The following is a 13,597-nucleotide window of genomic DNA, read 5'->3' on the forward strand; positions in this document are numbered from 1 at the left end:
ACTTCTAACTGATCTGTGTGATTTTTACACCAACTGGTTTCTATTAGCTTATTTTGTGTGTAGCTTCAAACAGATGAAATGTGGCTGTATTCGTTTTCAGTTGTAGAAATGTGCATCACAGTGCTAATAAGTAGTCTGAGGAATATTTGCTGAATGACTAAAGACACGTTAAAGTCAGGTTCTTTTAGTAGAGTGTATCGTCTTCAGACTTTATGTCCTTTCCACTATAGTTTCTCAACAAGTATGATTTTGTATAGGCTTTGTTACACTTCATGGAGGTTGCTTGTGTAATTGTGAGATAATACAAGAGTGCAAAAGGCCTAATTGCATTTAAAGTTTGTACTATACTAACTTCACTGTGTGTGTTTCTGCTCTAATTGTTGTGGCTCTATTATATAGTTGTTAAATTGCATTACCTTCACTGATAACTTTATGAATTGCATATGTATGTAATAGTCTTTTTTCACTGCAACTTGATAGAATATACTGCATCCAACTAAGTACAGTCTCAGTTTCATTCAGATGTCTTGAAGCATGATGGCAAGATGAGGGACTCTTCCTCCCAGCTGAAATAAATACAGTTTCTAAAACAGCAACAGCTGTATGAAAGATTATTTTTGGAATTGACTTGACTTAAGCCATTTTGTCTTTGCAGCTGTGTAGTTGTTTTTATGAGTGGGATTTATTTAAAGCTGGACCAAATATTTCTGCTTTTATCTTTTTGAATATTATAAGCTCCATCTATCTTTGTTGGTATGATGGTTTCTCCTACTTTGCGGGTACCGTACAGTAGCCTGTATGGTTTCATTTTTCAATGACTCTGTAGGTGGCATATTACAGTGCTGTAATCACATTGATTTATTGTTTTTTAGATGTTTATCTGAAGTGCAAGTTTGTACATTTTTACAGTGGTACATTAAGGATTGTGCATTTTGCCCTTAAAATAAGGCAAAATGCACAATTTATCTACACACATTTTCTTTTCAAAAAGAAATTCTTTTTCTCTGGTCCTATGACATATTCAGTCTGGTCATCTATTTGGTCGCTTTCCTTTGGATTGATTGCATGCTATGTCATGCAGCTTTGTTATGCACTCATTTTAACCATCACCTTGAAAGAAATAAATATTTGTTGACTGCTGTTTTGATGAGGATTTCAATTGTTACAGTTTTTTCTGATTGCTTAAGCACATTTCTGTAACTATTGGCTATTTGTGCAAAACTCTACACACAAATAAAAAAACCTTACACCAAATCAGCAAAACATTGTAGATCTCTTGCAAAAGCTAATACATCTTGCTTAACTCTTCAAACCTTTGTAAAAATGGTATTTTTGTACCACACAGTTAACACAAACCATCATATTACTAAGCACACAATGTGCCAACTACACACTGATGGTATTAACTGAAAACACATCTGGTTTTTGCTTTCTCTGTGCACAAGGTGAGGTCAAACTTTTGTCATAAATAGTTCTAGAAACACACAGGGATTCAAATTTCAAGTATGAATGTTTATTCACACACATCAAAACAAACACAAGAAAACATACAATTTCACTGAAAGAGAGAGAGAGAGAGAGAGAGAGAGAAAATCAGTCTCATTGTCTCTCTGGGTCTGGCCACAGAATTTCATCAACATCACATGCAATGTCTTCTAGTCCAAGGCACCGGGGAACATGTCTCCTGGAGTGCCGTATCCAGGCCTGACATGATGCCTGGTCCATATCCTCGCATGCCTCCTTCCAGATGCTGGATGTCTAGTAATTCTGTGGAGTAACAGTTTCAGTTTTACATGTACAGTATTGTTGTTTTTCTCATTAGAGTATGGTACTACTACAAAACTTAGTGTGAGGGAACTGTACTAACCCATTCTCATCAATATGTCCTTATGATGCTTGCTACAGTGTAGCGGCTCAGGCTGAACCCGTTGTCCAGCTTCCCTCAGGGTCATTCCATGGTTGATCACATGATCCACTATTGTAGCTCCGATGACATCAGTAATTCTATTTCTTCTTACCCTTCCTCCTTCCTCTTCACCTCCTCATCCTCTTCCTCTAAATTCACGTCCTAGTCTTCGTCCTCCTCCTCTTCCTCATGTTCCTCCTCTAATTCTCACTCTTCTCAGTTTCCTTCTCCCTCCATTGTTCTCCACACTGAAGCTTACCTGTGTCTTATTCACAGTGCTCATGCTGATTGCAAAGTGAACTAATGATGTAAAACAGTTCTCACATGTGACAGTGTAGCCAGACAGTTGGCAAAATAGTGTAAATACCAGCCATAAATGTATGTAGTTTTACTAGGAGTGTGTTGATCATTTGGAAGTTGTGTGTAAAGCAGTGAGTTGTGTTTACAGTTCAGCAAAAAGAGTGCTGTCAAGTGGATTATATTTATACATTTGCAAATTGTGTGTTACAAAAGTGCAAATTGAGTGTAAAGCAGTTTTTTTGCTTTTAGTTTTGCAAACTCAGTGAGTGATTTTGCTATAACTATTAATAGTTTTAGAAATTGTGCTATAAGAATCATTGTTAGTGTTTAAGCAATCAGAAAAAACTGTAAATTTTGGGCTTATTAAAGTAAGCAACATCTAACAACATGTAGCCTATATTCAGACAGTATCAATAAATACAAAAGGAATCCAGAGGTTAGTGCTGCTTTGCACTGGATTCAGTCCAACCCTATCAAAAGGCCAGCTGTAGATGCAAGAGATGCAACATTCTGAAAACATAAAGAGTCCAACATATTGATCTTGGCATGGATGCTGCTGAAGCTCATCAGGCCCACAATGTCCAGTGTAACAACTGTTATGCAGAACATCAAGTTTAAATTATGAAGGTGGATAAACAAATAAAAATACTGTCAAAACTATCATCAGGTTACCAAGTTAGCGCAAGATGGGTGGTCAAGAAATGCATTGCTCTGTGTTTTGAGCAATGCACGTATCACTGGGATATATGAATAAATAATATTTGCAGCTTAGAACCAAAACGGAATTCTCCCATATACATTCATATCTTCAGTTTCAATATCACTGTTCTTTAAATGCACAATGATGATGATGATGATAATCACCATCATCATTATAGAATATAAAATCCAAGAACAACTCATCTCAGCATAAAACACAAGTTATTGTTTTATGGTTACAAGGGACATGCTGGTTCTAAATTTCAACCCAGGACTTGATAATAGTCTCTATTTTATTTTGCTCCATGATTTTACTTCGTCCTGAATTGAACCTCAGATAGAATTGCTGTAAAACCACAGTTACAACAGTTAATAGACAAAAACAGAATACTCACGATTTGTTGAATTTTTTTTCTTCTATTTACGAGGCTTGTGCTGGTGGTTTGTTTAACACAACTCACGGTGGCGCTGCACACCAGTCTAGAGCTGCTTGTACTTCACTATCCTTTGGCGTGAATAGGCATTCTTCTTCTCTTGTGCAAAGAGAGGAACGATCACCGTGGAGCTGCAGTTGCTGTTCTTGTTATGTGTTTTATTCTTTGTCAATGATGGATTCGAGAATACTCGTGTTTAAAAGGAGCACGTCGCTTTTCTTCCTTCTTTGGTTCCATAGCGCGTATGGAGACCTGAGCTATTCTTTTCCAGAGGAGATGAAACGCGGATCGGTTATTGGAAATATAGCCAAAGATCTCGGGCTGCAGGCGGGCGCGCTGTCCAACAGAAGAGCCCGCATCGACACCGACGGAACTGATAAACATTATTGTGATATAAAGCTGAACAGCGGAGAGCTGATTGTTGCTGACAGGATTGACCGAGAGGGGCTTTGTGGCGAAAAGGCTTCGTGCATCCTCAAACAAGAGCTCGTGCTGGAGAATCCTCTCGAGCTTCATCGCATTAGCCTTCACATTCAAGATATTAATGACAACTCGCCACAATTCAATGAAGAGATGATTAACATAGAAATCCAAGAGTCGGCAGACAGGGGAGCTCGTTTTGTGATCGAGGAGGCGCATGATGCGGATGTAGGACAGAATTCAATTCAGCAGTACAGTCTTAAAAAGAATGATAATTTTATTTTGGCTGTAACTGGAAACACACTAGAGCTCGTTCTAGATAAAGAGCTGGATCGTGAAAAACAGAAGGACATTAATTTGATCCTCACAGCTCTAGATGGTGGCTCCCCTCAGAGATCAGGTACTGTAGTTATACACGTCACTGTACTGGATGCTAATGATAACGCCCCAGTGTTCAGCCAGGCCGTTTATAAAGCCAGTCTGCCTGAAAACTCTCCTTTAAATACTGTAGTGGTTACAGTGAGCGCTACTGACGCAGACGAGGGAGTAAATGGAGAGGTGACTTATGACTTTGGACATGTCACTGAGGATGTGAAGAAAGTTTTTAATATTGACCGCAAATCAGGAGACATAAAAGTAGTTGGTGCTGTTGACTTTGAAACCACAACATCATTTGAAATACGAGTTAAAGCAAAAGACGGGTTGGGGCTGTACTCTTATGCCAAGGTATTGATTTTAATCACTGACGTGAATGACAACTCCCCTGTGGTTAATCTTAAATCCATGTCTAACCCCATACCAGAAGACACTCCTCCTGGCACAGAGGTGGGCATTATTAACGTGCAGGACAGAGACTCGGAGAAGAACAGACAGGTCCGCTGCTCCATTCAGCAACACGTCCCTTTTAAGTTGGTTCCTTCCATTAAAAACTATTTTTCTCTCGTGACCACAGGACAACTGGACCGTGAACTAGTGTCTGATTACAGCATTACAATCACTGCCACTGACGATGGCTCTCCACCTCTGTCCTCCTCTAAAACTGTTCAGTTATCTGTAGCTGACATCAACGACAACCCACCTGTGTTTGAGGAGCAGTCCTACAGCGCATATGTGACTGAAAACAACAAACCTGGCTCCACTTTGTGTTCCGTTAGTGCTCGAGACCCCGACTGGAGACAAAACGGCACAGTGATTTATTCTCTGTTAGGTGGTGAGGTGAACGGTGCCCCGGTGTCCTCCTATCTGTCTGTTAACGTAGACACGGGGGTGATCCACGCTGTGAGGTCGTTTGATTATGAACAGTTCCGGAGTTTTAAAGTCCAGGTGATGGCCAGAGACAACGGTTCTCCTCCGCTGAGCAGCAACGTGACCGTCAGTGTGTTCATATCTGATGTGAATGACAACTCTCCTCAGATACTGTACCCCGCCCCGGAGGGCAACTCCTTCATGACCGAGCTGGTCCCCAAAGCTGCACATGGAGGCTCTCTGGTGTCCAAAGTGATAGCGGTGGACGCAGACTCCGGACAGAACGCCTGGCTGTCCTATCATATAGTCAAGTCCACTGATCCGGGGCTCTTCGGTATTGGTGTCCACAGTGGAGAGATCAGAACACAGCGGGACATTTCAGAGTCTGACAGTATGAAACAGAACCTTATTGTGGCAGTGAAAGATAACGGACAGCCATCTCTGTCTGCCACCTGTGCCATGTATTTACTTATTTCTGATAACTTGGCTGAAGTGCCAGAGCTGAAAGATATCTCTTATGATGAGAAGAACTCCAAGCTAACTTCATACCTGATCATCGCGTTGGTGTCTGTGTGCACCTTTTTCCTGACCTTCATTATCATCATTTTGGGTGTGAGGTTTTGTCGCAGGAGAAAGCCCAGACTGTTGTTTGATGGAGCAGTTGCCATCCCCGGCGCTTATCTCCCTCCTAGTTACGCAGATGTTGACGGCACAGGAACTTTACGCAGCACTTACAATTATGACGCCTACCTGACAACAGGATCTAGAACCAGTGACTTTAAGTTTGTGACATCTTACAACGATAACACGCTGCCTGCTGACCAGACTCTGAGAAAAAGTCCATCAGACTTTGCTGATGCGTTTGGAGATTGTGATGCTTCTCTCGAGGTAGGAACAGGGACCATTCCTCCCTAGATAAAGTCTCATATACGTTGAGTTTAAGGTGTCTTTTGAATTAACTTACTGTGGCTGTGTCTTAATGATTTTGGTGCATGGCGCTGGATTTAATCTTCCACATTGTTTTTATGGATATTTGATCAGAATAAGGGAGGGCCTTATTTATTACAGGCCGACACTTTCACTTGTTGAAGAAGACTTGTTTTGTACACATTGTCTAAAACAAAATCAACAATGTTTGTTGATTAAAGTGCGTGGACAACATTTGACTTTTCTGCTGAGAAATATTATAAGTTTTCCCTTTGTTTAAAAAAAATCGCACCTCTACCTTTCCACATTTTCAAACTTAGTGTGTTTTTGTTTGATGGATTTCCAACTGAGCTGAGTGATTTTTACTCCTATTGGTTTCTATTAGCTTATTTTGTGTGTAGCTTCAAACAGATGAAATGTAGCTGTATTTTTTTTAGCTGTAGAAATTTTCATCACAGTGCTAATAAGCAGTCTGAGGAATATCTGCTGAATGATTAACGGCACGTTAAAGTCACGTTGTTTTAGTAGATACTAGATTGTATCGTCTGCAGACTTTTTATGTCCTTTCTACTATAGTTTCTCAATAAGTGTGATTTTGGATAGGCTTTGTTACACTCCATGGAGGTTGCTTGTGTGATTGTGAGATAATACAAGAGTGCAACAGGCTTAATTGCATTTAAAGTTTGTACTATACTAACTTCACTGTGTGTGTTTCTGCTCTAATTGTTGTGGCTCCATTATATAGTTGTTGAATTGCATTACTTTCACTGATAACGTCATGAATTGCATATGTATGTAATCCAGTCTTTTTTCAATGCAACTTGACAGAATTTACTGCATCCAACAAAGTACAGTCTCAGTTTCATTCAGGTGTCTTGAAGCATGATGGCAAGATTAGGGACTCTTCCTCCCAGCTAAAATAAATACAGTTTCTAAAACAGCAACAGCTGTATGAAAGATTACTTTTGGAATTGACTTGACTTAAGCTATTTTGTCTCTATGCTTTGAAGCTGTGTAGCAGTTCTTATGAGTGTGTTTTAGTTAAAGCTGGACCAAATATTTCTGCTTTTATCTTTTTGAATATTATAAGCTCTATCCATCTTTGTTGGTATGATAGATCATAGTTTCTCCTACTTTGCGGTACCGTACAGTAGCCTGTATGGTTTCATTTATCAATGACTCTGTAGGTGGCATATTACGGTGCTGTAATTTTAGATTTTTCTTTGTAGTGCAAGTTTGTAACTTTTTACGGTTGAATATTAAGGATTGTGCATTTTGCCCTTAAAATTAGGCAAAATGCACCATTTATCTACACAAATTTCTTCAAAGAAAAAAAAATTCTCTGGTCCTACATGATGACATATATTCAGTCTGGTCATCTATTTCGTCGCTTTCCTTTGGATTGATTGCATGCCATTTCATACAGCTTTGTTATGCACTCATTTTAACCATCACCTTGAAAGAAATAAAAGATTTGTTGACTGCTGTTTTGATGAGGATTTCAACTGTTAAATTCTTATTAAAGTAAGCAGCATCTAACAACATGTATAATCAGACAGTAACAATAAATATAAAAGGAATCCAGAGGTTAGTGCTGCGTTGCACTGGATTTAGTCCAACCCTATCAAAAAGCCAGCTATAGATGCAAGAGAAAAACATTCTGAAAACATGAAGAGTCAAACACATTGATCTTGGCATGGATGCTGCTGAAGCTCATTAGGCCCACAATGTCCACTGTAACAACTGTTATGCAGAACATCAAGTTTAAATTATGAAGGTGGATAAACAAATAAAAATACTGTCAAAACTATCATCAGGTTACCAAGTTAGCGCAAGATGGGTGGTCAAGAAATGCATTGCTCTGTGTTTTGAGCAATGCACGTATCACTGGGATATATGAATAAATAATATTTGCAGCTTAGAACCAAAACGTAATTCTCCCACAGTACATTTCTATCTTCAGTTTCGATATCATTGTTCTTTAAATGCACATTGCCGATGATGATAATAATAATATCACAATCATCATTATGGAATATAAATGCAATAACAAATTATCTCAGCATAAAACACAAGTTCAAACACAAGTTATTGTTTTATGGTTACAAGGGACATGCGGGTTCTAAATTTCAACCCAGGACTTTGATAATAGTCTCTATTTTATTTTGCTCCATGATTTTACTTCGCCCTGAATTGAACCTCAGATAGAATTGCTGTAAAACCACAGTTACAACAGTTAATGGACAAAAACGGAATACTCACGATTTGTTGTATTTTTTTCTTCTATTTACGAGGCTTGTGCTGGTGGTTTGTTTAACACAACTCACGGTGGCGCTGCACACCAGCCTAGAGCTGCTTGTACTTCACTATCCTTTGGCGTGAATAGGCATTCTTGTTCTCTTGTGCAAAGAGAGGAACGATCACCGTGGAACTGCAGTTGCTGTTCTTGTTATGTGATTGAAATCTTTAGTGTTTTATTCTTTGTCAATGATGGATTCGAGAATAATCCTGTTTCAAAGGAGCGCGTTGCTTTTCTTCCTTCTTTGGTTCCATAGCGCATATGGAGACTTGAGCTATTCTTTTCCAGAGGAGATGAAACGTGGATCGGTTATTGGAAATATAGCCAAAGATCTCGGGCTGCAGGCGGGCGCGCTGTCCAACAGAAGAGCCCGCATCGACACCGACGGAACTGATAAACATTACTGTGATATAAACCTGAACAACGGAGAGCTGATTGTTGCTGAACGGATTGACCGAGAGGGGCTTTGTGGCGAAAAGGCTTCGTGCATCCTCAAACAAGAGCTCGTGCTGGAAAACCCTCTCGAGCTTCATCGTATTAGCCTTCACATTCAAGATATTAATGATAACTTGCCACAGTTCAATGAAGAGATGATTAAGATAGAAATACGAGAGTCGGCGGTGAGGGGAGCTCGTTTTGTGATCGAGGAGGCGCACGATGCGGATGTAGGACAGAATTCAATTCAGCAGTACAATCTTAAAAAGAACGATAATTTTATTTTGGCTGTAACTGGAAACACACTAGAGCTCGTTCTGGATAAAGAGCTGGATCGTGAAAAACAGAAGGACATTAATTTGATCCTCACAGCTCTAGATGGTGGCTCCCCGCAGAGATCAGGTACTGTAGTCATACACGTCACTGTACTGGATGCTAATGATAACGCCCCAGTGTTCAGCCAGGCCGTTTATAAAGCCAGTCTGCCTGAAAACTCTCCTTTAGATACTGTAGTGGTTACAGTGAGCGCTACTGATGCAGACGAGGGAGTAAATGGAGAGGTGACTTATGACTTTGGACATGTCACTGAGGATGTGAAGAAAGTTTTTAATATTGACCGCAAATCAGGTGACATAAAAGTAATTGGTGCTGTTGACTTTGAAACCACAACATCATATGAAATACGAGTTAAAGCAAAAGACGGGTTGGGACTGTCATCTTATGCCAAAGCATTAATTTTTATCACTGACGTGAATGACAACGCCCCTGTGGTTACTCTTAAATCCATGTCTAACCCTATACCAGAAGATACACCACCTGGTACAGAGGTGGGCATCATAAACGTGCAGGACAGAGACTCGGAGAAGAACAGACAGGTCCGCTGCTCCATTCAGCAAAACGTCCCTTTTAAGTTGGTACCTTCTATTAAAAACTATTATTCTCTGGTTACCACAGAACAACTAGATCGTGAAGTAGTGTCTGATTACAACATTACAATCACTGTCACTGACGAGGGCTCTCCACCTCTGTCCTCCTCTAAAACTGTTCAGTTATCTGTAGCTGACATCAACGACAACCCACCTGTGTTTGAGGAGCAGTCCTACAGCGCATATGTGACTGAAAATAACAAACCTGGCGCCACTTTGTGTTCCGTTAGTGCTCGAGATCCCGACTGGAGACAAAACGGTACAGTGATTTATTCTCTGTTAGCTGGTGAGGTGAACGGTGCCCCGGTGTCCTCCTATCTGTCTGTTAACGGAGACACGGGGGTGATCCACGCTGTGAGGTCGTTTGATTATGAACAGTTCAGGAGTTTTAAAGTCCAGGTGGTGGCCAGAGACAACGGTTCTCCTCCACTGAGCAGCAACGTGACCGTCAGTGTGTTCATATCTGATGTGAATGACAACTCTCCTCAGATACTGTACCCCGCCTCGGAGGGCAACTCCTTCATGACCGAGCTGGTCCCCAAAGCTGCACATGGAGGCTCCCTGGTGTCCAAAGTGATAGCGGTGGACGCAGACTCTGGACAGAACGCCTGGCTGTCCTATCATATAGTCAAATCCACTGATCCGGGACTTTTCAGTATTGGTGTCCACAGTGGAGAGATCAGGACACAGCGGGACATTTCTGAATCTGACAGCATGAAACAGAACCTCATTGTGGCAGTGAAAGATAACGGACAGCCCTCTCTGTCTGCCACCTGTGCCATGTATTTACTTATTTCTGATAACTTGGCTGAAGTACCAGAGCTGAAAGATATCTCTTATGATGAGAAGAATTCCAAACTAACTTCATACTTGATCATCGCGCTGGTGTCTGTGTCCACCTTTTTTCTGACCTTTATCACCATCATCTTGGGTGTGAGGTTTTGCCGCAGGAGAAAGCCCAGACTGTTGTTTGATGGAACAGTTGCCATCCCCAGCGCTTATCTACCTCCTAATTACGCAGATGTTGACGGTACAGGAACTTTACGCAGCACTTACAATTATGACGCCTACCTGACAACAGGATCTAGAACCAGTGACTTTAAGTTTGTGACATCTTACAATGACAACACGTTGCCCGCTGACCAGACTCTGAGAAAAAGTCTATCAGATTTTGCTGATGCTTTTGGAGAATGTGATTCTTCTGCTGAGGTAGGAACAGGAACCTTTTTTTAGGCATGTTAAATACACTGCATAATGTATTCTCATCTCATGTGATTGCTTTGTAACAACCTGCAGAGGTTTTTTTCCGATTTTTTAAAACGAGCAGTTGAAGCCAATTGCCTGTTAACTTCACAATTTTTGTCTCAAGTGGAATAAGCGGTTCGCCTCTTCCTACTGGCTACATGCTGATGTGTCCCTGGGTAAGACACTTAACCCCAAGTTGCTCACAAGTGCTTTGAGAACTTTTGAGTAGGTAGAAAACAGCAACTTTTTTAAAAATGAATTTGTTGATATTCTTAGTGTAATATCTTATAGATTTTTTTCTTTTTTTTAACCTAAACACTCACTCAGTGTCAGTTTTGCTGTATTAGGATTTTTCAGACATGTTCTTATGACTATCTTATCAGCATAAAGTGGGAATATTGGAAATACCATGGAGACACAAATATTCATTTTGAAGACATCTTTGAAAATAAATATCATGTTGCATTTAAAAAAAAGGTGTTTTATGTAGTGACACTAATTCCAGGGATGGTGCTTTTTTCTTTTGTTCTTTTTTCAAGTTTCTCCTTTTGCTAAAGTGCATTTTCCAGATAGTCATGTCTGTGGAGACAAAGTCATTTTTGGTACGAGTTTGTTGTTCTAAACTTTTTTGGCAGGTGGTCTCTGTGTTTGTGGCTCTCTTCAAAAGACAGGATAGAGATAGCAATCAAGTATTCATGCCTTTATGCCTTCACACATCTTCAACCTTGTGTTTTTGCCTGATCTGATTTCAACCTGAGCTGTGTGACTTCTACTGATTTCTTAAGGTACAGGTTTTGCTTAGTTGTTCCTTGTATATTGCTTTGGACAAAGGTTACTGTTACATCAAGAAGTGTTTATCTTGAGCTCTAGAATATTTCATCACAATGATATCAAGCGGTCTAAGGTATATTAGGTAAATTACTAAAAACATGTAGACTTGCTGCCCATGTGTGGTTCTTTTAGATGTTGTCCTCTGCAGTCGTTTGACTTCTTTTCATGACATCCTTTTAGCAAGTGAGTTTTTGGATGTATTTTGTAACAGATAATAGCTTTCTGCAAAACCATTCTGTGACTGTGAAGTACAGATTATCCAAGAGTTACAAAGAAAAACAAGATTTAATTGCAGTGTAAATTGGCCCTCTACTAACTTAAGGTACATTTCTGCAATGGCTGATGTGGCTTCATTATAAATTGTTGAATTACCTTATTTTGCTCATGACCTTTTGTTTTATATATCTATTTTCTCCAGTTTGTTTGAATGTGACTTAACAAATTGCATTTTTTTGTTTAACAGAAGAATGCCTGCATGTCATCCAGGCATCTAGACTTAACATGCTGCAGATTGAGGAATCTTTCCTCTTGGCAATAAAATAGAATTTCTAAAATGGTTTTGTTAGTGACAGCTCCTGGGATGATCATTTTATTAATTGACTTTAAATGATATTGTGTCCTTAGACTATGCTCCTGTGTTCAGTTTTTTTTAGTTAATGATGGACCAAATACATAAGGTTTTGTCTTTTTCAAACTCAAACTGTCCATCCTTGTGGTATGGAGGTTTCCTCTCAGTTCTGTGGAGCATATGGTAGTCCATCAATCAGTATCAGTACTGGAAACATATTGTATTACTATTTAGGGCCCGAGCACCGAATGGTGCAAGAGCCCTATTGAAACCCTTAGGATTATTATTTTTCCTTCCCCCCCTTAGATCGCATTTTTGGAGGCCTTAACATGCCCAAAAACTCACCAAACTTGGTAGAAAAATTCATTCGCCCGAAAAATTTTGAAATTTGCTGACTTTTGAAATGCACATATAAAAATGGCTCTATAGCGCCCCCAACGCATAGCCCCTCTGGTCGGTTTGACACAGGATTATGAAAATTGGCACACATATGTATCACCTCAAGACGCACAAAAAAGTCTCTTGGACCCCCCCTCCAAACCCAACAGGAAGTCCGCCATTTGAAGGTTTGTGGCCATTTTTGGCGATGTGTGACCCTGCTGCCAAACTTTTCACGCCTCGCATACTTCATCGGATTGAGCTGAAATTCGCCGTGTCCACTCAGGACACCATAGGGAATAGACGCATTCCAAAACTCTTACAAAAGTCTGACGGTGTGGCCGGGGCGTGGCCTCAAAGTTTGACCATTTCTGAGGACACAGAAAGTCTCTATAACTTCTTCGTTTTCTGTCCGATCTGTACGAAATGTCACATGCATGATCAGAGTCTGACCCTAAACACATCTATACAACAATATTGAGGCTTTGACAGAGCGCCACCTACTGGCTACACAAAATGTTGTGTTTTCATAGGTTTTTCTGCCTGCCCCTGTGGCCTGTTTTGAGTAGGGTCATGAAAATTGGCACACGTGTGTATCACCCCAAGATGCACAAAAAAGTCTCTTGGACCCCCCCTCCAAACCCAACAGGAAGTCCGCCATTTTGAAATTTCTGTTAATTTTTGGCGATTTGTGACCCTGCTGCAAAACTTTTCACGCCTCGCATACTTCATCCAATCAAGCTGAAAATCACTGTGTCCACTCAGGACACCATAGGGAATAGACGCATTCCAAAACTCTTACAAAAGTCTTACGGTGTGGTGGGGGCGTGGCCTCAAAGTAGACCATTCGCCATTACAAATGAACTCCCTGTATTTTTTGCCCTAACGCGTAGCCCCGCTGGCCAGTTTGACACAGGATCATGAAAATTAGCACACATGTGTATCACCCCAAGACGCACAAAAAAGTCTCTTGGCCCCCCCCTC

General features: G+C 40.4%; 1 protein-coding gene across 14 annotated transcripts in view; it reads left to right on the forward strand.

Annotated features, from left to right (window-relative positions):
- The window catches only part of LOC114442521 (protocadherin gamma-C5-like), a 214,004-nt gene that overhangs the window by 43,121 nt on the left and 157,286 nt on the right, over positions 1–13,597 (forward strand). For 2 of the 14 annotated variants that reach the window (XM_028416176.1, XM_028416193.1), the window contains exon 1: positions 3,511–5,892. The exons of 11 other annotated variants lie outside the window; for them this stretch is intronic. In XM_028416176.1, the coding sequence (XP_028271977.1) occupies positions 3,511–5,892 (2,382 nt within the window). Of the gene's footprint in view, positions 1–3,510; positions 5,893–8,418; positions 10,801–13,597 lie in introns of those variants that run through there. One more of the 14 variants, XM_028416174.1, reaches the window with a different exon arrangement.

Source organism: Parambassis ranga, chromosome 10 (assembly GCF_900634625.1).
Source record: "Parambassis ranga chromosome 10, fParRan2.1, whole genome shotgun sequence".
Taxonomy (NCBI): Eukaryota; Metazoa; Chordata; class Actinopteri; family Ambassidae; genus Parambassis; species Parambassis ranga.